The sequence below is a fragment of the Bombina bombina genome, chromosome 4, assembly GCF_027579735.1.
Source record: "Bombina bombina isolate aBomBom1 chromosome 4, aBomBom1.pri, whole genome shotgun sequence".
Taxonomy (NCBI): domain Eukaryota; kingdom Metazoa; phylum Chordata; class Amphibia; order Anura; family Bombinatoridae; genus Bombina; species Bombina bombina.
Window position 1 is genome coordinate 920182353 of NC_069502.1, and position 24865 is coordinate 920207217.

The 24865-nt window shown below is 38.8% G+C and overlaps 1 protein-coding gene across 1 annotated transcript in view; it reads right to left on the reverse strand.

Annotated features, from left to right (window-relative positions):
- Positions 1-603: 603 nt before the first annotated feature.
- Positions 604-24865, reverse strand: part of LOC128655704 (uncharacterized) — a 39799-nt gene continuing 15537 nt past the window's right edge. Inside the window, exons 2-3 of the mRNA XM_053709280.1 lie at positions 24475-24614; positions 604-2091 (exon numbers count right to left, since the gene is read on the reverse strand). Coding sequence (XP_053565255.1) covers positions 1099-2091; positions 24475-24486 — 1005 coding nt within the window. The 5' untranslated portion in view covers positions 24487-24614 and the 3' untranslated portion in view covers positions 604-1098. The remainder of the gene's footprint in view (positions 2092-24474; positions 24615-24865) is intronic.

Here is a 24865-nt window from a genome sequence, read left to right on the forward strand (position 1 = left end):
TGCTTTTTTAAGTAAATAGTTCCGATTTGTAATCTTTGCGGTTGTTATTAATCACTACTGAGGACAATAAGAGATAGACATGTGGGAGGGTTATGCTTGTGAAGTCTAGAGTATGTATCAACTAGAAAACCCACAATTACAGTAATTTGGCAAAATAAATTGCATCATCTATTGTAAAGTTGTTTTACTGTTAACAGTTTATATTCTAATCTCAAATTATTTCTTTGTTCGTAAGTAGACTATAAAAACAGGGAGGAAATTGCATTTTTTTTCAACCTCAATTACTCTGTTACTATAATTCTTTATATCACTTTCACCATTATATTAAGATCACCCAAGTCTAAATTTCCAGGCTATTAATACAAAAGGATTTATGGATGTCTGAGAAAAAAAATAATGAATACATAAATACGGGTATGGTTACTTTGAATAAGAAACACCCAGACAGAAAATGTAATCAATAGGGATGTCCATCTATTCATGTTCCTGCATTTATATATAACATCTGTAATCTTTATAAATGCACATAACTAGTAATCAAGGTCTTTATCATTTTCTAATTACTCATTATTTTGTATAGAATTATCAAACAATAATGCACAATGTCAGACAAGTACACATATATTTTTATTGCTTGTATTTATCATCCCAAAAGATATTTAACATCCTGCTTCTGTTTTTTGTTGTTATTTTTTTTTTACATAGAATACTCAATCTAATTTTTTTAATTATTTTCCGATTGCAACTGTGCCACATATTGTTTGAAACAGAAAGATTTGTTTGTACCTAGGCTATTCATGATATCCTTTGAATTTGTGCAGTTTTAACTCCCTCTTCTTGTTTGTTTGATTTATGTCAGAATATTGTACCAGAGGCAAGTAAAAATTATTTGCTGCAGATCCCCACATTTTCCTTTTGCTGTTATTAATTTTCTCGTTGGGTATAATCAGATGTGCTCAGTTTTACTGAATTGTATTCTTCTGCAAAGCTAATTAATGAGATATACATTTTTTGTATAGTTAATTTGCAGGACCCATTAGTTATGGACATCTAAATAGGTTAGCTGCATGACACACCTTTAAAAAAAAATAAAAAAAATTATTTGGGAATTTTTGTCTTTAAACTCTTTTGATTCATTATTTCTGAATTTTCATAGTTAGATTGGAAGAAGTTTTTTATAGCCTTTGCTAAAGCAGCACAAAACCTAGGACGCTCATCGATTTCCCTGATCCATTTCGGCAGCTCAATCTGAATTGCATCAACTTTACCATGACTTTTAGATCCGTGTGTTTGGATTATATAACCTCCTGAAAAATAATTACCACCATTGGGTCCTGGATTAGTTGGTGAAGGGACACATACATATTTTTGATTCTGCTCTTCTATAAATTTTCCAAAACTTCTATTTCCCCTAAGCAATGTTTCAAATGGAACATTATAAAGATCATTGGATAAAGAATAAGTAGAAGAATCTTTTGCTGAAAATTTACTAGAATCTAAGTTTGCTCTTGATATAGTATAACCTAGTTCAATCCATTGCTCAGGATGAGACTGGCCATGAATGTCAATAAGTAGTCCTTTTGATATATTTGATTTTGCCATATGGATAAAGTCCATAAATTCATTCCAAGCTTGCTCTGCTTGAGGGACGCCAAATGATGCCTCTTCTTTATCTCTGTTAGGATCTAGCTTAGTTCTTGATAGATGATTGATGATAATGTGTGGGCATAAACCAGAAGTAAGATTACATATTTCTTTGGCCAAAGTTAAAGCTAATTCTAAAGTATATAAATCTTTTACGGTAGTAACCTTACAGTTAACAGAGTCTTTAGCTGTTCCTGATGGACAGGAATGGGTGTAAATGCAAGTAGAGGTAACCTTGTCCCAGCAACCAGCATCTCGAGAGGGTATTTCACTAGGCTGTATTGACCCGCCATGTGGAACAGTAATGATCAAATTCATATTTCCAACTTGATATTCTGTGTACTTTTTTTGTCCAAATAAAATATCTTGAGCCTCATTGCATATAATGAACAAATGAAGCAAAAGAACAATTAGCATCTTGTTAGCAGAAGATACCACTTTGGGTGCCTGTAAAACAAATATAAGGCTGGTATTTAAAATCATGGTTATGTATAAAACAACATTTAGTAAAAAGGTCATACTTAAATATATATATACACAAAATATATATTGTGAATAAGAAATACCACACTTCATTCATAAGTACAGAATCCCCACTGTCAGATAAGGAAAATTCCCATAAATCTATTTGTGACATGTTCCATGTCATGAAGGCCTCTTGATTTTAGTTGTAAAGGGTTAACTTTTTAGCTTATGTTCTAAATATATAAATAATAAATAAATAAAGAAGGCAAAAGATATGGGGGCCTATTTATCAAAGCATCAACTGAAAATACGCTGCAATTTTGCATCGTAAATGTCGCAAGATTGATCTGCCGTAGTTATCAAAGCGTCAAGATCGGCACACGTTGAAATTTGTGACAAAAAATAATCAATCCGACGCAGATCAATGCGAGTTAAAAACCATGGTATTTGAGCTGAATCGTGTTCATTCGCCCTCCTATTCGACACTATTTGAAGCTGACAAAGTTATCAAAAATTCTACATTTACTCTTGCATCTTTTCAGACTCAGCGTACCTAGTTTTCAATCCGCCACCCTTGAGGTCGCGGATGCCATAGAACTCAATGGGAGTCTGAAAACACAGAAAGCTTATGTTCAATGCTGCAAGAGAATGAAGTATATTACATAAATAATAAAAGTACATTAGAAACTATTAAAATTATATACCCTTTCTAAATCAAACAATATTATTGCTCCACATTTGGTGCACTAGTAGATATAGGAATAAAAATGCATTACTACTTATGGATTATGCTACAAATTTGTCTCTCATTACAAAGCAAGGGGACAATATTATTTCTACATATTCGATGCAAAGTTTTGCCCCAAACTTGTTGTACTGATAGAGATAAAAATGAAATAAATACGCAACATAATATAGCTAACTTCCTTTTTATTTTTTGGGAAAAATCTATGTGCACCATGATTAAGCCATGTAATACAAGTCCCACTCTCCACTTTGCGCCATATTTGACTCAACACTTTTAGCACCTATTATGACACAAACTCCTAAATAACCCACACACTAGTGAATTTGTCCACCACTTTTGATTGGAATATGCATAATCACATGATTTATGACATCTGCCAATCTGATTCAAATACACATTATAAACTATCACTAACTAATGAAATTGCTCGATACCTGTGTCATTGATCACTCATCAGAACTTGTAAGTGCCATTTGTTACATTGTGTATTATACTTTGAAACTATGTATATGTGAAATTAGTATTAAAGATAAACAATGATGCTGACATTAGGACACTAATATTTTAGACAATGATTTTAAAATTCAAATTGATGTTTGATTCAATAGAATCTTAAGCTGATAGCTCAAAGGGATAGCCCACCTTACATTAAACTGTCATGATTCAAATACAGCAGAAATTAAAATCACCTCTTTACTGTCATGTAATTTTCAGTGTATTTCTTCCTTCTCTTGAATTTCTTTTTCAGTTAGAAATGTCTTCTTATATGCCAGCCCATTTTATAACACCTGTGAAGGGGTGTTTTTTTAAAAATAAATTGCAATCAGGAGGGGTTAGACAGGTGCAGAGAGAAACCTGGCCCAGCTCTTAAAGTGAAGGTCAATTTTGAAGAATTAGTGCCCGTTTTTTAATAATCCTATTAAAAACAAAGGCACTTTAATTAATCAAAATTGACATTTCACTCGTTTTCTTCAAAAACGTACCTATTAATCCTGGCAGCCGCTCCAGCACTTCCTCCGCCCGTCGCAAGCCACCTTCGCGGGTCCAAAATGACGAATCCAGCTTCCTCCAATCAGGGCATTGCATCAGGCCAAGATTCCCCTGGGTGGGAAGCCGTGATTGGAGGAAGCCGGATTCATCCTTTCTGATGTCTGCAGAGGCTTCCGACGGCTATGGGAATCGCTGGAGCAGGTGCCAGAATGAAAAGTTAAGTTTTTGGAAAAAAAAAATAGAGTGAAATGTCAATTTTGATTAATTAAAGTGCCCTTGTTTTTAATAGGATTATTAAAAACCGGGCACTAATTCATCAAAATTGACCTTCACTTTAAAGGGACAGGAAACCCCAACATATTCTCTCATGATTTGGATAGAACATATGATTTTAAACAACTTTCCAATTTACTTCTATTATCAAATTTGCTTCATTCAGGAAACAGAATTGCACTACTGGCAGCTAGCTGAACACATCTATTTAGCCAATCACAAGAGACAAATGTGTGCAAGCACCAATTAGCAGCTAGATCCCACTAGTGCAACTTAAATGTTTACTTTCCTATCCCTTTAAAATATCTATTGATTGCAAATAAATACATATGATACTCTGATTACATGTTATATTTGCAATTATTACTGCTCAGACTAATACATTTACAATATATACATATATTGGTATAAATAAACAGAGATATGACACACAACATTATTTAGAACAAAAAAAGGAACTTAGGGACATGTAAATATGTTTGCAAAAGATTTCTGACATAACACACACGCACATATATATATATATATATATATATATATATACACACACACAAACACGCACACACACACACACACACACATATACATACATACATACACACACGTATGTGCAAGGATATATGTAAAAAATTCTAGCATTAATAATAATTTAAAAAATAAATAAAAAATATGACTCCTAGAAATGCAAATACATATTAATTTATGTGAAAGTATTATATAATAAATCAATATAAAAATAACTATGGGATATTGTTTGTTGAGGTATAAAGCAATCTATTTCTTGGACATTAACAGATGAAAAATAAAAGATTAGCTTTAGAGAAATGTGTTTGTTGATGGACAGTAATGAAATGGTATAAATAAAGTTGGGAAAAACCCGAATAACTGCGACATCGATGAATATTAGTTAACACCAGTCCGCACTGTACTTGACAAGCGTGTGTTTGACTTTTTTTTTATAAATAAGGAGATCGTATTCAGATCCACGGCAGCAATGTCTCGCAAGCGTATTGACGCTTGCAAATGCAACATAGTTGATGATTTGATAAATAGGCCCTGTGGTGTTTTGTATCAAAATGTTCCCTGAGGCCTACAAACTATGTTGGGGTAGCTGTAACTTAAGTGTATCTTACAAATGTTATGTTACTGGAATAAATTCAGGATTTGTTCTACATTAGAATGCAAGGTCGTGGGGAGGACTATCTCACCCTTTTTTAGCCCAGAGAGGCAGGCTTAAGAATCTGAGATGATGTTGTCCTGTATATAATTGTGAGAGTTACACAACTTTGTCATGTTACATTGGAAACTGTGCATAACAGTATATCTGGCAAAGTCCTTTTCCCATTTCCCTGTAAACAGAAAACTATATGGCTTCAGGAAAAGTTACAGGTTTCTGTTATTTATCCTTTTTATTAAAAAAAAGACTTGCTTATGTAGAAATTGTTTAACTTTTTTTGTTTGTTATAACAATGCACTGTTATTCGTTTTGGGCTTATAATAAATATTCCTTTATTAAGTTTTGCCTTTTACTATTATTTGAACCACGTTACTGAAAGAGATTAATACTGAGTTTTTATTTATCTTAATTTCTGCTAAATTGTATTCAGGGATTTTAATTTGTTATTCTGGGTTTTCCTTAAGATTTCCCATCTAATAAATCTTAAGTGTTGGCAGCACTCTAGTGTAGGTAACATTAAAGGGGAATTTTGGGCATTTTTTTAGATCTAGCACAGACTAGAGATTAGAATGTTTTAACCCATTCACCCACTGAACCAAGTCACTTGCTTACCTATAGTGGCTAGACTGTGACAAATTGGTTAAGATGGAAAGGGTCCGTTACCCCTTTCTGTGCCAAATAAGTGACTGATGCAGGATTGGTTAACTAGGGTCGTCACACCTCGCAATATATATATATATATATATCCAAAATTCCAGATCTTACCCACAAGTGGAAAACTGCCTGGGTGCAACTTTAAACAACAAATAGCAGCCAAAATGAAGTGCACTCTCAGGTCTTTCACAGCAAGAGTTACTTTATTAATGTAACGTTTTCGGAGGACTTGCCTCCTTCATCAGCATAGTGAATTAAACACAAAACACAAAATAAATAGTGTCATACTTACAATTAACATTCAAAACCATTCCCCTTTCCCTTGGCGCCAAACTGCCGATATTGGAACGCATACTGCGTTCCACCGGCGATAAGAACCGGAAGTGGTGTGCAACATCACTTCCGGAAGACAAATATTGCTAACAATATTGACGATATTAATACAATGAATTGTGTGAAGTGAATCAAAGATTTCAAAGCGTGTCCACAGGGTGTTACATAATAACAACATGTGTGAGTGCAGATACTATTAATCTGAAAAATCAGAGCCTGTGCCACAAATAAGTGTTATTCCACAACTGGTTGCGCGTTGCCATGGCAACCTATATACACAAATCGTGCCCCACTCGCAGACTGAAAAGACTTATTCAAAAGCCGTTTGTAGTAAATTCGTGTGGTAACCTATGAACTTTGAACAGTGCAATATTTACTCATACACATATGTGTTTAAGAAAATCAAAAAAATAAGAAAATACATTGCTTACTTTAGTAGCGTGTAGTTTTAGATTTAAGCTGAAAATTTAAAGTTATACACTGCTGCATTAAAATGTCATCCCTACTTCTTTTGGGTAAGGAATACCTTTAAAGATTGCTAGATTACACCTAAATAATGCGGACATATTTCTCAGGATTGCAATGTATATACACTTTCCAGGGTGATAATGTATGTTGGGTATATTAAGAGTAGGAGATCCCTAATCACATAATTATAAATTATATGTAAGAACCCTAAGCTTTGTAAACTCCTAGTTATATCAATAGGCAACCCAATGATAGAATCCCCCCAGTTATAGTTGACTAGCTAGCTGTAACTAGGTCATTCACTCCATGAACCTTAGTTTGCTAAAACAATGTTACCACACATTCCATACTTAACCCCTTATTGAATATTGCTACTTCAGTAAGGATCACAAAAAAAAGGAAATAAAAATTAAAATAAGCATAAATTATGGTTCCTGCATTCAATGCAAAAGTCCCTCTGGGTGATGGTATGGCTCTATAATTCCCAGGATGTATCATGTCCTTCTTGTCACAGACCAGACTGTGGTTTTGTATTACTCCCATATTTTTTCAGGATATTATTTCACATATTTTTTCCATATTGTATCTCTCTACTGCCTCTTGTAACTGTTCTAGGAACATCATCGTATCTTTACATCATAGATATATATATATATATATATATATATATATATATTTATTTATTTAAGTACAGCAATGTCTATTTTTATGAATACATAAGTCATTAAAACAATCTGATCAGTTTATAATAGATTCTAATATAATCTGCTAGTTAACCATGACACAATTAACCATTTCAACCATTCCTTTCAAGTAATTTTCCTTTTCTCCAATTAACTATTAATCAAAACTATTTCTCTCGCAGAATTCGATTTTCCTTAATACACTATTTTTAAAATGCAATTGCCGAAATATTAAAATCAAGATTTATTTCAATTTGTACAGAATATCAAACTTTTTAAGTATGATACATGACCCAGAGAAATTCAAAATAAAAGTGCAGGGCTCCTGATTAGCCTGGAACGACGTAAGGGTTAAGGATCTAGGGAGGAGGAGTGTGTGTGAAGCTGAGGGTTAGATTTGCAACAATGTTGCAGATCAAAGGGAGGGGTCTCTACTCACAGTTAAGAAGGGGATTCTGGGAGTTTGAGGCCCTCTTTCTGTTCAGGATCATCACTGATCTTCACGTAGCTGAGAGATTTTCCTTGCTTCAACATGGATAGGTCTCACAGATCTTCTCTTCCTCCACTGCGGTTCAGGGATGAGGCTTCATCGTCAGGACGCAGAACACCTAGGGAAAAAGAGATGAATGACCATGAAATTGTACCCCCTTCCCCTAGGACCCAAGAGTCCTCACTGAGACTAGGCCATCCCTTCAGTACCATCTATCCATTAGTGGTACTATGGAGGGATTAGAACACCCAGCAGAGGCCTCTGCAGGGTTTAGGGGCCCACAGGATTCATGTGGTTCAGTGGTGGGAGAGGGGGTTATGGTTGCAATTGGGCCTAGTGCCAGTCAGGATACCTCTGGGGCCGGGATAGTAGGCCTCAATGGTTCAGGTGCGGGGCCCCCTTCATTTTATCAATCCCCTTTCAATTTAGGGGCTCTGCAGCAGGGACAGCTAGCGACCGTGTGGTCGCTGGTTCAATCCCTGTCTGCAGTGTTAGGCCCGGTTTTTGTAGCCCCTGGGCCTGCATCCGGCCTTGGGCCTGTCCCGGGTTGCGGGCCTACGTCGGGTCCCGGATCCGCTATGCCCCACATCAATCCGCCTCAGGGCTCTTTGGATGATAGAGTGCCATCAGCAGAGGGTCATCATGCGGTGCTTGCCTGTGGCGGTGGTCCCATATGTGGGTCAGCGTCACAGGCAGCACCGGAGCCTACCGCCACACTACCGCTGGTGGGTATACAAATGCCATAGGGAAGGTGCTTGGAGGGATTATGACATGGGATACCGTAGGAAAATGGCGGCGAACTCAGCCCTATCTTTTGGCTCCATTGAAATGTCCCTATGGTCGAAGCTGGGACCGGAGGTGGCGGCTGCCCCTCCTCCTGTGGCAGGCGTTCAGTCCTTTCGGACGGGGCTTAGGAACCGCAGAAAAGGGTGGGGGTGCTGGAAGTACCAGGAAAAGGTGTGTGAGAAGGTAACTACCTGTTCCTTTCAGCACGTCTGCCGATATTGCGGGGGACAGCATCCGGGTATCGAATGCTCCAAGAAGCAGAGACCCACCTGGCGAACGTTGGGGCGGAAAATCAGCAGCAGCTGGGAAGGGCAGTTACCCCATTGAGGGTGGGGGTCCTTGAAACATGGTTAGCTTGTTATCCGGATCGTGCAGCTGCAGATTTGTTGCTGTCGGGGCTAAGGGAGGGTTTCCTTATCCCGGCGGAGGGCTGGGTGAAAGGATCGCGATTGCATCATAATTTAAAGTCTGCATATCAGTTCCCACAGGTGGTAAGGGAAAAATTGAATAAAGAAGTGGGTCTGGGTCGCATGGCGGGGCCTTTCCCACACCCACTAATGGAGAGTTTGGTCGTGTCCCCGTTAGGGGTGGTCCCGAAGAAGGAAAAGGGAAAATTTTGCCTAATCCAACACCTTTCGTTTCCAAAAGGTAGTTCTGTGAATGATGCAATAGCACCTGAGCTTAGCTCGGTGCAATATCAATCATTTGAATCGGTGGTGGATATCGTGCGTGGGGCAGGAGTGGGAGCACTATTGGCGAAGCTTGACATAGAATCGGCTTTTAGGCTCCTCCCCATCAACCCAGCGTCTTTTAGACTAATGGGTTGCCGCTTCAACGGGGAATACTATGTGGACATGTGCCTCCCTATGGGCTGCTCAATTTCATGCGCCTATTTTGAGGCATTTAGTTCATTCCTCCACTGGGCAGTGTCGCAGTATACAGGTTCAGGTAATATTGCCCATTATTTGGATGATTTCCTGTTGATGGTGGAACCGCATTCCACCCAATGTGCCATGCTAATGCGGGGAATGGCTGACCTCATGAGCAAGTTCGGAGTGCCGCTGGCTGCAGACAAATCGGAGGGCCTGTGTACGAGATTGACTTTTGGACTCTGTGGCGGATCTTTGTCGCTTGCCTGAGGATAAGCTGGCACGGTTTCTAGATACAGTGCGCAGGACTAGGAGAGCCCAATGTATGTCAATGCGTGGACTCCAGGCCCTGTTGGGGCTGTTGAACTTCGCGGGGAGAGTCATTCCCATGGGGTGGGTCTTCAACCAAAGATTAGAGGTGCACCTGGGAGGATCTAAGCCTCAAAGGGCAAGAATTACCATATCGGAGGAGATGAAGGAGGACTTAGGGTTATGGGAAGTATTTCTCACCGAGTTCAATGGAATTTGCATTTGGCAAAAGCCAGAAGAATTGAATCAATCGCTCCATCTGTTTAAGGATGCAGCTGGGTCTGGGGGGTATGGGGCGATGCTGGGAGAAGACTGGAGAACAGAGGCATGGCCCGCAGATTGGGTACAAGCCAGTCTGACCAGGAATCTGCGCTTCCTGGAACTCTTCCCAATAATTGTGGCAGTAGAACTGTGGGCAGCCAAATTGACTAATAGGGCAGTGATTTTCTGGTGCGATAATCAGAGCATGGTTTATTCCATTAATCACCTGTCAGCTACTTTACCAGGAGTGGTTAGGCTGCTCAGGCATTTAGTGCTATGTTGCCTGCAGTATAATATTCATTTTGCGGCAAAACACGTGCCAGGGGTAAAGAATGTTATGGCGGACGCGCTGTCTAGGGGGAAGTGGGAGGAATTCAGGAAGGTGGCTTCTAGAGCATCTCCTCACAGCATACCTTGCCCGTTTTATCTCTGGCAGCTCGGCTACCCTGGGAATCCATCTTTGAGCTAGTACAGGCCTCGTTGGCTCCCGCAATGTGGAGGGCGTACATGAGGCATTGGAATGAGTGGCAAGAATTCTGCAGGAGTAAACAGATACCATGCCATCAGGCTTCACAGGTAACACTTTTAGAGTGGCTGGTGTCCATGTGACAAAGGGCGATTAAGAAATCGCTTATACAGGGGAAATTGGCAGCATTGTCCTTCTTCAGCAAGCTCTTTCAGTTGAGAGACTTTACGGGAACCTTTCTGGTCAGGCAGTCTGTAAGGGGATGGGGCCGCAGAGAGTTACAGAAAGGGGATAGTAGGGAGCCTATTATCATGGCTCGCCTCATTAGATTGATGCAAGTTTTGGAGGAGGTTTGCCGGAATGCATATGAGGTCTTGCTGTTTAGGGCAGCGTTTGCATTGGCATTTCACGGCGCCATGCAAATTGGTCTCCCCATCGGGCAAAGTAAAGCAGGTGGGAGTGCAGAGTCAGCATGTCAGGCTATCTGAGGGGTTGGTACTGCTATTCATACCAAGGTCAAAAACTGACCAGGAGGGGAAAGGAGCGTGGGTGCATCTCCCGAAATCGGGGGATTGCAGGGCATGCCCGGTGGTGCTACTGAACGCATTTGCGGCACAACGTCCAGTAGGGGGAGGTCCATTCCTAATTCACCATAATGGACTAGGGCTAACTAAGTTTCAATTTTGCAGGGTGTTAGCTAAAGCAGTAGCAAACGCCGGGCTCGACTCAGCGCATATTGCCCACCATTCCTTTAGAGTAGGCGCGGCAACCACTGCAGCCGCGTTGGGTTGGTCAACAGATAGGATTAAGGCACTTGGGTGGTGGAGTTCGCAGCACTACAAAACCTATGTTAGGCCCATAGAGGAACCAGCCTATTGATAGGAGTTGGGATCGCTTGGGGTAGGGTTGCAGTCGGGGGTTGTGATTGGTTGCTTGTGTTGTTTAACATGGTGCTGTGTTTTTACAGGTAAAGGCAGGGCCCCCCAAAGGTCTGGATCGTCGGCCATTCGTTTGTTCATTGGGTCTCGATCAGAGCTCTAGCAGTCCCGGATGGGAGCCGGCTCGGCTTTCACTTCTCCCGGGCATCCGTCAGATGGCTAGGGCGCAGAGGGCTTTGCTGGCACGAACTAACGGCACTAATCCAGGAGGCTCACCGGAGGTGGGGTCATCTAAACATTTTAGTGTTACATCTAGGGGGCAACGACCTGGGTGCTTTGCCAACCCTTGAGTTAATTAATATCATGGGGGCTGATATCAGATGGCTGCATACGTGGTTGCCTGGTGTGAAAGTGGGGTGGTCTTATATCATTCCCTGATTGCATTGGAGGCACATGGCAAGTCATAAGGCAGCATTTGGGGTCAGAAAAAAGATAAATAGGGACATGGGCAAGATAGTTTCAGATTTGGGAGGTTTCGTAGTGAGGCACTCTGACATCTCGGCCGGGGACAAAAGTCTTTACAGAAAAGATGGAGTTCATTTGACAGAAGTGGGTTTAGATAGATTTATCATTAATATTAAGAAGGCCCTAGCAGTCATAGTGTAAAAAAAAAAAAAAGGGAATTCTGTTTAAGTTATCATTACAGGTTAGTGGTTGGCGGCAAGAATATGTCAGGGCAGTTATCTTCTTGTGGTGGGCGGTAGCATCCCAGGCAGCAGATAGAAAGCAGGGAGGAGTAACGGCCATTGCAGGGGGCATGACGAATCCAGGCGGGTGCTTGGGGAAAGCGCCTCCTGGGTTGCGAAGGGCCGAACAGCTCGAGTTTTATCCTTCTATCTTGTACCACATTGTAGCCAGGCTCCACTTTGTTTCTGTTTGCCTGGGGGGCTGCTTCTCGCTTCATATGGGTTTATATATAGTTAGACATTGCCGCTCAACAGTTAAGTTAAAGTTAAGAGTTTACAGTCATTTACCAGTACCTAGGTAAATTAGTTATAGTTAAGAGTTTTAAGAAGGCCTTGATGATTTATAATAAAACCATACAAGGAGTGCCTCTTATTAATAAAATGACCTGCACTTTCTTACCTCCATCTGGTTGTTGTGTCTTTATTTCTTAAATAGAGTTAAGTAATGTGTACATGCCGCACCCGCACAACATTAGGCTTTCAATCCCTTATGAAAGTGCAGGGCTCCTGATTAGCCTGGAACTCCTTAAGGGTTAAGGATTCAGGGAGGAGGAGTGTGTGTGGAGTTGAGGGTTAGATTTGCCACAATGTTGCAGATCTAAGGGAGGGGTCTCTACTCGAACAGCTCGAGTTTTATCCTTCTATCTGGTACTGCGTTGTAGCTGGGCTCCGCTTTGTTTCCGTTTGCCTGGGGGGCTACTTCTCGCTTCATATGGGTTTATATATAGTTAGACATTGCCACTCAACAGTTAAGTTAAAGTTAAGAGTTTATAGTCATTTACCCGTACCTAGGTAAATGAGTTATAGTTAAGAGTTTTAAGAAGGCCTTGATGATTTATAATAAAACCATACAAGGAGTGCCTCTTATAAATAAAATGACCTGCACTTTCTTACCTCCATCTAGTTGTTGTGTCTTTATTTCTTAAATAGAGTTAAGTAATGTGTATATGCCGCACCCGCACAACATTAGGCTTTCAATCCCTTATGAAAGTGCAGGGCTCCTGATTAGCCTGGAACTCCTTAAGGGTTAAGGATTCAGGGAGGAGGAGTGTGTGTGGAGCTGAGGGTTAGATTTGCCACAATGTTGCAGATCTAAGGGAGGGGTCTCTACTCGAACAGCTCAAGTTTTATCCTTCTATCTGGTACAGCGTTGTAGCCGGGCTCCGCTTTGTTTCCGTTTGCCTGGGGGCTACTTCTCGCTTCATATGGGTTTATATATAGTTAGACATTGCCACTCAACAGTTAAGTTAAAGTTAAGAGTTTATAGTCATTTACCCGTACCTAGGTAAATTAGTTATAGTTAAGAGTTTTAAGAAGGCCTTGATGCTTTATAATAAAACCATACAAGTAGTGCCTCTTATTAATAAAACGATCTGCACGGTTTTACCTCCATCTGGTTGTTGTGTCTTTATTTCTTAAATAGAGTTAAGTAATATGTACATGCCGCACCCGCACGACATTAGGCCTTTAATCCCTTATGGGTTGCCAAGATTGTGCAGATATATTCATATAGTTCACAACTCTCTTCCTGGTAGGAATAACAAAGGACCATAAAACAGATAATTCTTATAATAAGTTGTTATATCTAATCTACACAATTTTGTACATTTTATTTTAACAAATGCTTAAAATTCTTCAGTGTAGTCAAATTCTCAGCCAGTTCTTTCTGTTATAATTTCCAATAGAGGGCTAGTTTGAGAGGAGTGCTATTTAGCGCTCCTGCTCTCGCATTAATAGCGCTAAATGTAGGCTTTTTGCACTCTTCTGGTTGTGCTTATATTACGTTGAAAGTAAAAGGTTTACGTGTGAGTAAAAGGTATAGGTATGTATTTACATGAACAGTATCATATTTTCATATTTATAAATATATATTTAATAATAAATACAAATAATAATAAAAATGAAATTAAATACATTTTTATACACACATATTCTAAATAATTATATATATATATATATATATATATATATATATATATATATATAATCCAGAAGGTGCACTCGCCATATATCAAAGTGTTTTTTAATGCAAAGTTAACATTTTCAGGGATTAACCCCCATCCTCAGACTCTTGTTTTGGTTCACAAGAGTCTGAGGATGAGGTTATTCCCCGAAAACGTTAACTTTGCATTAAAAAACACTTTGATATACAACGAGTGTACCTGCTGGCTTATTGAACTATATATATATATATATATATATATATATATTATATAATATTATACTGGCTGCAGCACAGCACATTGTATACAGCAAAAATGGAAATAGTAAAAAAATGGACACCTTTCCCACCGAAAAGACATTCGGAATCCAAGACATGATCATATCCCTCAAGGTACTGCTGCTACCGGCGCTGAATAAATTGGAACTCACATTACAACAACTATTGACCGAAACTCAAGACAGGAACCCCCGCATCTTTCTTTGAAATGGCACTAACTATCAGCAGAGTCATTCCATGGTGGTGCTTATTCGACCCCAGAGAGGCATCAATCAAAACAGAGTGAGAGACCATGACAAGGACAGACATGGGTACAGCTCCATAATTCAACTTTACCAGACACCGGCTTATTGGATCACTGGTCCACACCACAAAGCAACGAAGAAGAGACCATCACAGATACAGGAGATAAAGTGTTAATATGAAGCAATGTGGCAACAGGCAATATACCTACATTGCAATGCGATCCTGGCACTTATTTTTCCTCTCAACAATCATTGAAGACCACACTCTCTCATACTATTTGCCAGATATACAGCAACGTATCATTCAGAGGATCAATACTATTAGTGATTCAGATAGCACACATGACCAAAGCAGTGCCGTTTACGGATGCATACAGCCTTAGCCCCCACGTGGAGGACAATCTAAGACACATTTGCAAGTCAATGGGCATTGGCTAACTGTAAATATGGATAAAACCACTGCGGGTCAGTTTATCTATGTCACTTTCATGAGAGGTAACCCGCTATAGAGCTTAAAACACAGATTTGATTTGACTCTGCAATGCCCATATAGATGCATTAATTATACAGAGAGCAGCACTGTCTCTAAAGATTTTTTAACAATTTTTGGTAAAAGTTAATGTCATATTTTAATATTTCTGCATCGTTATTAGGAGCTCTTTTACCTCACAACGTGCACAGTTTTATTTTTCTAGATAGCTGTTATAGTTATTATAACTATATTCTTTTGTTGTATTTACTTATTTTTTTTATTTATTTTTTGTGTTTTATGTTTTCCTCTGCTTATTTATATAGGCTTAAAATGGGTGTGTAGTCAATTTATAGTGGCATATGAAATTACTATTTCCAAAGTGGCAGGAATTTTTTGTCAGTATACAAGTAAAAAAAACTAGGCATTGTAATTAACCTTGTAACACGCTGCTTCTATGTGACACTACACTCCTGCTAAATAACTTCAGTCCTGAGCTCACATATACCTCCTACAACACTAGTAGTTAGACTGCACTAATGTTTTCTATAATATATATATTTAGCATGGTTTTTTTTTTGGTGGTTGTAGATGTGTAACAGATTTTGGGGATCAAAGTTAGAAAAGGTGTGTTTTTTTCCATTGTTTCCTCATATTTTATAAAAAAAAATGTAAAAGTAAATTATAAGATACAATGAAAATAATGGTTTCTTTAGAAAGTCCATTTAATGGCGAGAAAAATGGTATATAATATGTGTGGGTACAGTAAATGAGTAAGAGGAAAATTACAGCTAAACACAAACACTGCAGAAATGTAAATATAGCCCTGGTCCATAAGGGAAGGGAATTGAAAAAAAAAGGGTTAATATCTCTTTTCTGCAACACGTTTCTCGACCGCTCATTGGTTGTTTCATCAGGCAAATGCAACTGTGATTCCATTTGTGTTGTATATCTTATTGAATGCTTATGTGGCCTGCAATATGTAGGCCGCACCTCTAGGAAAATCAGAACAAGATAGGGAGAACATTACCGAAATTGTAAAAATTGTCAAAAAGTTAAAATTAAACATAGTATTCCTAATCATTGTTTAACAAAACACAATAGCAATACATCCATATATCATTTTTTTACCCATTGACTGTATCTTAAACTTTAGTGATTTCTATAACACATTATCTATGCCCCCCCTAATAGAGATATCACCATCTTCATGAATTTACAGAATACTTAGTCGATCCATTAAGATATATCACAACAGATAATAACTAGATTCATGCACCAACATACACATTCCATATGATACACTACACTCACTGCATAATAGCTCAGACAAAGGAATATTGCTTAGGGACTGATGCTATTTCGAGGCAGATATCACCTTAATATACACCGGATAACACCATCTCTTTAGTGTTCATTATTATTTTTTTGTGTTCTAATGTTGGCGGAGGCCATATTTTCAAAGGTAGATAACACACAGAATCATCTCACTCTTTTCTTAATTCCATATGAAATAATTTTTAATTTTATATACTTAGTATAATTATTGTGGGTAATTTTTATGGACAACTTGTGCCTATTTTATACATATAAAATAATGGAAGACTACTTCACTTAATGATACAAATATATCCTTCAGGGTACGAGATCAATCATTTATACTAAAATGAATTCCAATCCTACAGGAAAACACAGCCTAGGCCAAATGGATGTTGGCCCTTTAATTGATGTTATGAACACCAATTTCCATACGTACATATGCTAAACCTGCATAAAGGGCCCTTTAATGTGGTCACAAATACCCATCTGAATCTGTGTATTCCAAGCTTGCATAAGAGTTTAGAAGGAACAAAGAAATTAGAGAACCATCGTTAACGAACACACATATTAGATGGTTCGATTGCCAGTACATGTCAGATTTGATCGGGCACTATCACAAAAGGACACAATCAGATCACAAAACACCACATTTGCACAATCATTCACACCCTCAATTTTTATACATTTGCTTTTGTAGACATGTAAACATGTGCATATGGATAACAAGGTATTTTGTTTGTGACATTTTTATTCATACATTGCAAATTAAAATTTGAACAATGATGCTATGACAGACGTATTATATTTGAAGATTATTCATTTATATCTTTTTATTAGCTTTTAACTATGTATTTAAAAAAATAATAAATGAACATACTGCTCGTTTCTTGTATTTGCTTGATGAAACGACCATTGAGTAGTTGAGAAACGCGTTGCAGCAAAGAGATATTAAAGTTTTGTTTTATATTATACTTAGGAAGTTGTCTTTATATGCTGACTTGATTTCAGCTTTTTATACTTCCAAATTGGCGCAAAACTATTTTTTTTCCAGATAATTCATTCAACAATTAAATCAAGCTGAGAACCTGGGTCCAGTTAGTGATATTACTTGAATTTCTAATAGTATTTTACTTCTGAGATGAATTCTTAATAGGCATGTACATTCTTTATTATATTTATTAACAATATAAACCTAATATCATTATTTTTGTATAATGACTTCAAGTGTGTGTATACACTGTGTTTTATAATGATATAGGAATGATATGAATTTGAGTATTGTGTTGTGCCTTCTATGTGCCTTACCTTCTTGCTATGTACTCGCCCCCAACAGGAACTTTCACTTGAACTTTTATTTGTAACACGTCCGCCACACTTCTCCACCTATTTTGTTATTGATATACTGGCTGCTGTTTTGTTTTTGTATTCTACACCTGCAACTTCACCTAAGTCACTGGATGTATGGTCATCTTCATCACTAACCATTTAATTCATCCAATCCATCTTTTCATTCATTATCCACAATAATGAACAGTTCATATTGATTACTCCTTGTTATCAGCATCAGTCATCCATTCACTGCATTGGTTTGCTGTCATGTCATGTCATTTTCCATCTTCATGAGAAAGTTTTCCGCTATAAACTTTTATTTGCCGGCTTAGGTTTAGTTCTGTGTTGCAAGTGGGGCCCATGTGAATTGTCTGTTTGTCCTTTGTGTGTATATGTGGGGGTGTTGTTACGTGTTTTTTGCTGCTGTATTTCTTAATTGAAAGTTACTAAAGCAATCATTTATTGTTTGATGTTTATTACTTAGAAATTTGTTATTAAATAAATTGCAATTTTTTTTGACTTACTAGAGTACTTAATTTATTATTATAGTGTGTTTTGCTTTATATCCTGGTCTTTGAACTGCATCTTATTTTGGTGCAGTTCTGTCTCTCTTCTCTATATCCAGTGTATAAAACCTTTTCATTCCCCAGATCATCAGCTATGTAAGATATATTGATGATATCTTGGTCGTTTGGTGATCAAGATTCAGCTGGGGCTTTTGTTTATTATCTGAACAACAATGACGTGGAGATTAGCTTTACCTTTGAATGGAACAAGAAGACCATTCATTTCTTGGATGTAATATCCTATTTATCCTTCTCTTCTACCTTCCCCCCTCTACAGCACACATGAACTCTATTCCTATCTCACATTCCTCAGCCAGCCATGCTTCACTGATCCTAAACTTAAACACTCACATATGACACATTCTCATCTCCTTTCTATCACCACCTTTCTTCTTCTTGCAGCTGGGGATGTCTCACCTAACCCAGGTCCACCCTCTGCTTCCATCAGCTCACTATGCCAAATAACACCTCATATACCTTGCCCACGTAACCCTCTTAACCTCATTAACTGCACCTCTGTTAGCACACCCCAATTCTCTTGTGCCCTTTGGAATGCATGCTCTGTATGCAATAAGCTTACATCTATTCATAACCTATTTATCTCACGTTCACTTAACCTGTTAGCCCTCACTGAAACTTGGCTTTCCTCCTATAACACAACTGCTGTAGCCTCTCTGTCCTATGGCGGCCTGCACTTCAGTCACACTCCGAGGCCAGGAGACAGACAAGGAGGGGGAGTAAGAATGCTCCTGTCTCCACACAGTACCTTTCACTGCATTCCTTCACCCCCCTCTCTTTCCTTTTCATCTTTTGAAGTTCATACTATTCACCTCTTCTCCCCTCTAGCTCTTCTTGTTGCAGTTATTTATCGGCCCCCTGGTCCAGCATCACAATTTCTGGACCACTTTGAAGCCTGGCTTCCACATTTTCTCTCTTCTAATGTCCCTTTTCTCATCTTAGGGGACTTCAACATACCCATTGTTAATCCTAACATGCCTGCTGCCTCTAAACTTCTATTCCTTACTACCTCTTTTGACCTGTCCCAGTGGACAACATCTCCAACCCACTGTGAAGGCAACTCCATAGACCTGGTCTTCACTAATCTCTGTGCCGTTTCCATCTTTCTTAACTTCCCCTTTCCTCTCTCTGACCACCATCTACTAACTTTCTCTCTTACTCTACCTGCTACATCTTTGCAAGCCCCCAAGAAACTGCTACCTTACAGGAATTTAAAAGACTTGGATCTCACAGACTTTTCCACGCAACTGAATCCTCTGCTCTGCAACATTTCATCCCTCTCTTGCCCAAACTTCATTGCTTTACAGTATAATTCGGCACTAAAATCAACACTTGAAAAAGCTGTACCCTCCACTGTTCATCATATATCAATCACTCGACGGCAACCGTGGCACACCAAACAGACCAGATATCTTCAGCAAATTTCATGGGCTGCTGAACGGCAGTGGAGGAAATCCTGCACCTGTGCTGATTTCCGGCATTATAAATTCATCCTTAAATCCTACAACTCTGTGCTCAGCCTGGCCAAACAACTCTTTTTTCCTCCCTTGTCTCATCTCATGCATCCAACCCCAGAAAGTTGTTCTCAACCTTTAACTCCCTTTTATGTCCACCTGCACCCCTGCCCACTACTAACCTCACTGCTCAGATTATTGCTATTACTTCAAAAATAAAATTGACACAATTAGAAAAGAGATCTGCCCCTCACACCCTTCAAACCCAGCAATCCTACCCACCCCTTCTATTAACAAAACACTATGCTACTTCCCCCCTGTAACAGAGGAAGATGTCTCTGTACTCCTATCCTTGGCTCATCTCACAACCTGCCCACTTGACCCTATTCCTTAAGAACTTCTTCCCTCCCTCTCTGCTTCACTAACCCCTACCCTATCTCTTTAACCAATCTCTCACCGCTGGCACATTTCCGGATACATTCAAGCATCCGTCAGTCATACCAATCCTAAAGAAGCCTTCGCTTGACCCCTCAACCACTTCTAACTATCGACCGGTCTCCTTACTTCCCTTTGCTTCAAAATTATTGGAATGACTGGTCTACAATCGACTAACTCAATTTCTCACAACTAACTCCTTACTTGATCCACTACAATCTGGTTTACGCCCTAAACACTCAACAGAAACTGCTCTTGCTAAAGTAACAAATGACCTGTTATTAGCTAAAGCCAAAGGCCACTACTCCTTACTAATTATTCTTGACCTATCCGCTGCTTTTGACACAGTCGACCATCCTCTCCTCCTAAAAATACTACATTCATTTGACATCCGAGACAAAGCCCTCTCCTGGTTTGCCTCATATCTTTCAAACCGCTCTTTTTCAGTTTCCTTTAACATTATATCTTGCGATCCTATGCCTCTCTCAGTTGGAGTACTGCAAGGCTCTGTCTTGGGTCTTTTGATTTTCTCTCTCTCTACATCCACCCTTGGAAAACTTATAGCCTCCTTTGGATTCCAGAACCACTTATATGCTGATGATACCCAAATCTATCTTTCCTCTCCTGATATCTCTCCCTCTTTACTCAACCAGATTTCCAATTGCCTCTCTGCAATTTACTCTTGGATGTCTTCACACTACCTCTAACTCAATCGGTCCAAAACTTAGCTGCTTCTTATTCCCCCCTCTTTGAGACATCCAACACCTGACATTTATCTGACAGTTGGAGACTCTATTCTCAACAGCTGTCTTGGGGTCACACTAGACTCATAGCTCACATTCAACCCACATATACAAGTGCGTACCAAATCCTGCTGTTCACACCTACGCAACATTTCCAGAATTCGTCCCTTCTTTATTCAAAAAACAACAAAAATACTTATTCATTCCCTCATTTTGTCACTCATTGATTATTGCAACCTACTCTGAAATGGCCTTCCAAAACACCGCCTCTCCTCCCTCCATTCTATTATAAATGCTTCTGCTAGACTCATCCACCTAAGTCGCCAATCTACATCAGCGACTCCACTCTGCCAGTCTCTACACTGGGTACCCATAGACTCCAGAATACAGTTTATTAACCCTAACTTACAAAGCATTAAACAGTCTAACTCCCAACTATATTTCCTCTCTTATCGTGAAATATTTCCCATCCCGTCCTCTTCGATCAACCTCTGGCCTACGTCTCCCCACTCCTGTAATCTCTACGTCCCACTCCTGCCTCCAAGACTTCGCACATACTGCTCCTGTCCTCTGGAACTTTCTACCTCACTCCATAAGACTGTCTCAAATCTTGTATCGCTTCAGACGCTCCATGAAAAACCACCTATTCAGAGAGGTGTACCATATCTCCTTCATCCCTCACCTGAACCAAACTAATACATGAACTGTCTGACTCACTACTGCAACTACAACTGATGTAACAAGCAACCCCAACCTTATGTCTCTGCACCCTAAACCTGTAGGCTGTGAGCTCTCCGGAACAGAGCCCTCTTCCTCCTGTACTAAATTTGTTTAGTTTTATGTTTTGTATTTTTAGCAAAAATTTTGTTTGGCGGCGCTATACAAATAAATAATAATAATATAACTCTTATGTCTGATGAAGTTCAGGCAAGAGTTATCTCCACCCTTTATAGGAAACCTATAACAGGTAACTCCCTCCTGCATTTCAGAAGCAGTCACCCCAGACATTTGTTTTGCGGTATTGTGAAAGGCCAATTTATGCGTTTAAAATGAAATTGTACTTTAGAGGGGGACTTTCTTAGGGATAGTGGTGACCTGACCAGATGGCTACTACATAGGGGATACCCCAGGAGACTGGTGAGAGGAGCTTTCACCCAAGTACAGAAGAAGGACAGATATACTCTGTTTAAGGGTAGAAAATTGGACTGCAATGACAGAGAGACAAGAAGGGCCCCATTTTTGTAACAGCTTTATCTAATCAATATAGAGAAGTGTGTTCCATCATTAATAGAAATCTACCTATACTAATGGGGGACACACAGTTGAGGCAATATGTAGAGAAGAGTTACAGGTTTATATATAGGACAAATCTGTTGTTGGGTAACCTCTTGTCTCCTAGTCTCCTGAGAGAGGACAATTCAGCAAGCTCATGGTTACGTCACAAAGGCACCTTCAGGTGTGGTAAAAGATCTTATGTTTCCTGTGACCATGTGGTTGTCACCGACAAATTCCACTCAGCAGACCGCTTGGCAGAGTTTGAGACAAGGGACTGTATCAACTGCACCTGCAGGTTTGTGGTCTGATCTTCTGTACTATCTGCTCCAGACAATATGTTGGTAGAACGACCCAGGAGGTGGGTACCAGAATAAAGGAGCATCTCTCATATTTCTAGTGAAAGATCATGTTCAGTTTTATAGAAACATTTTATTGAAATACATCATGGCAATGTGGGGTCCTTTAGGTGGCAGGCTATAGAACAGATAGTGAGACCACCTAGAGGTAGGGACAAATTGAAGATTCTGAGCAGACAGGAGGTCTTTTGGATCCATAAATTGGATAGCCTGATACCTAGAGAATTCAACTTTGAGTTTGACATAATTAATTATTAGCAGAGATGATCACTGGGGCCTAGAGATAGTTCAGTACCTACTGTTCTGGTACCGATCTCAGAATAGGTTTGACTTTCCCTACATTGACAGAAGGGTTATGTAACATTTGAACATAGACCCCTCCCCAACAGGCATCAGCAATGCTGTTACCTGTCACGGCCGAAGCCAGGGTAGTAACCAATGTATTCTATGTTGTCCCTGGGATTTTGTTATGGTTCAGTTTGCTGAATTTGAATACAGCTACCTGATATGGGGAACTAGGATATATCCATACCATATTTATGCTGTATACACATGGGGATAGACCAACACTGCAATATTGTCAGCATATATGATTAATAATCGCAGAACTACACAATTTATACACATAGGCTACTCTCGCAATAGGCATTGACTGGGATGGCATACTATTTTCTGTTACGTTGAAGTCAGGGTAGTAGTAAGTGTATTCTTTCCTTCCTTGGGATTTGGTTAAGATATAGTCTGCAGAATGAGTCAGTATTCTTCCTATCCATAATGTCAAGAATACTCTGTATGTATATATTTTTGTACTTCTCTCCCTTGATGTATAATTACCTTGTATGTATATATTTGCATGAGGATTGGTAAAATGTGCTTTGTTGTTCAGGTAACACATATGGCAATATCTATTTACATGTTAATGAAGTCCATACCACATATGGATGTTGTCATTCCTCATATAAGGAGACATTGCGAATATCCCTTACTACAGAAAGATCACCGAACATATGAGGGTAATATAAATATAGGTGTTAACTGAATAGTGCTAGTTAAGCATAGTTCATGTATCTATACGACCATGTGCCCTCACTTTATAGATATTGTGTATCTTTGGCATCCTTATGATCCCTTTCCCCATACCCAAGTATTTGTATTATACGCTTATTGTTTGTTTAAAGTTTAGAAAGAGTCCCATATTGCACAAAGAGTTAAGTTTTCTCAAAAATCAATACATCCAATAGCTGGTGGATCCAGCTTGTTAGGAGTTAACTTGTATCTCATTAACTACCAGCCAATGAGATAGTGTTTTTAATTCTTTTTAAACACCACTTACCTGTATACTATTATGTCTATAATTACGGTCACCAGGACCGAAACCGGTCAGACCTTTTTCACCCTTGGCTGGATGCTTTGTTTTGAATATAGAGACCGGCATCTGCACGGTATTTCCACAATTTCAATGGAAGAATAAAGTTTCCCCTTTTAACTTATGATGTGGGGCTGAATTGTTTTGGATTGCACTTTTCCTTTTTTTTTACAGCCTTTTATTGTTTAAAATGCTACACTCATTACAGCATATTCCTCTCGACAGTTCTGCAAAGCTTCTGTTTAGCTTGGTAAACACAGTGAGATGCTCAAACAAGCAACATGCAAGCACAATTATATATATATATATATATATATATATATATATATATATATATATATATATATATATTAACAATGTTCAACATTTTTAATAATATTTGGAAAACAAACTCCTAACAAAACAAGCTGGAAATCATGAAATAAATATGTACTCACCACAGAACGCATGATGTTATGTGAAACAATAAATTTGCTGCACTACAGACTTTTGTGACTTCCTTTTTCTAATAGCCCCAATGAATGCTAGGAAAATGACGTCACTTGTTTACGTGTTGGATGAAAAGGTTTGATCAAACCTATAAGTAAAAAGATACAGGGAAACAAATGTCAGATATAGAATATGTAGAATCTATCTGTATGTCTGTCTGTCTTTTTAATTCTTATATATCGTTTAATTGCACACTTAAGCAGTTATAAGCAATCAATAAAAAAGCAATGTCTCAAACAAATTAGTTCAGTAATTTAACACAGGTTTTCAAATGTTAACACATCTCATCTCTTATTTTAAGAAGATGTTGTTGTAATGTGAGAATAAGCAGATATAAAA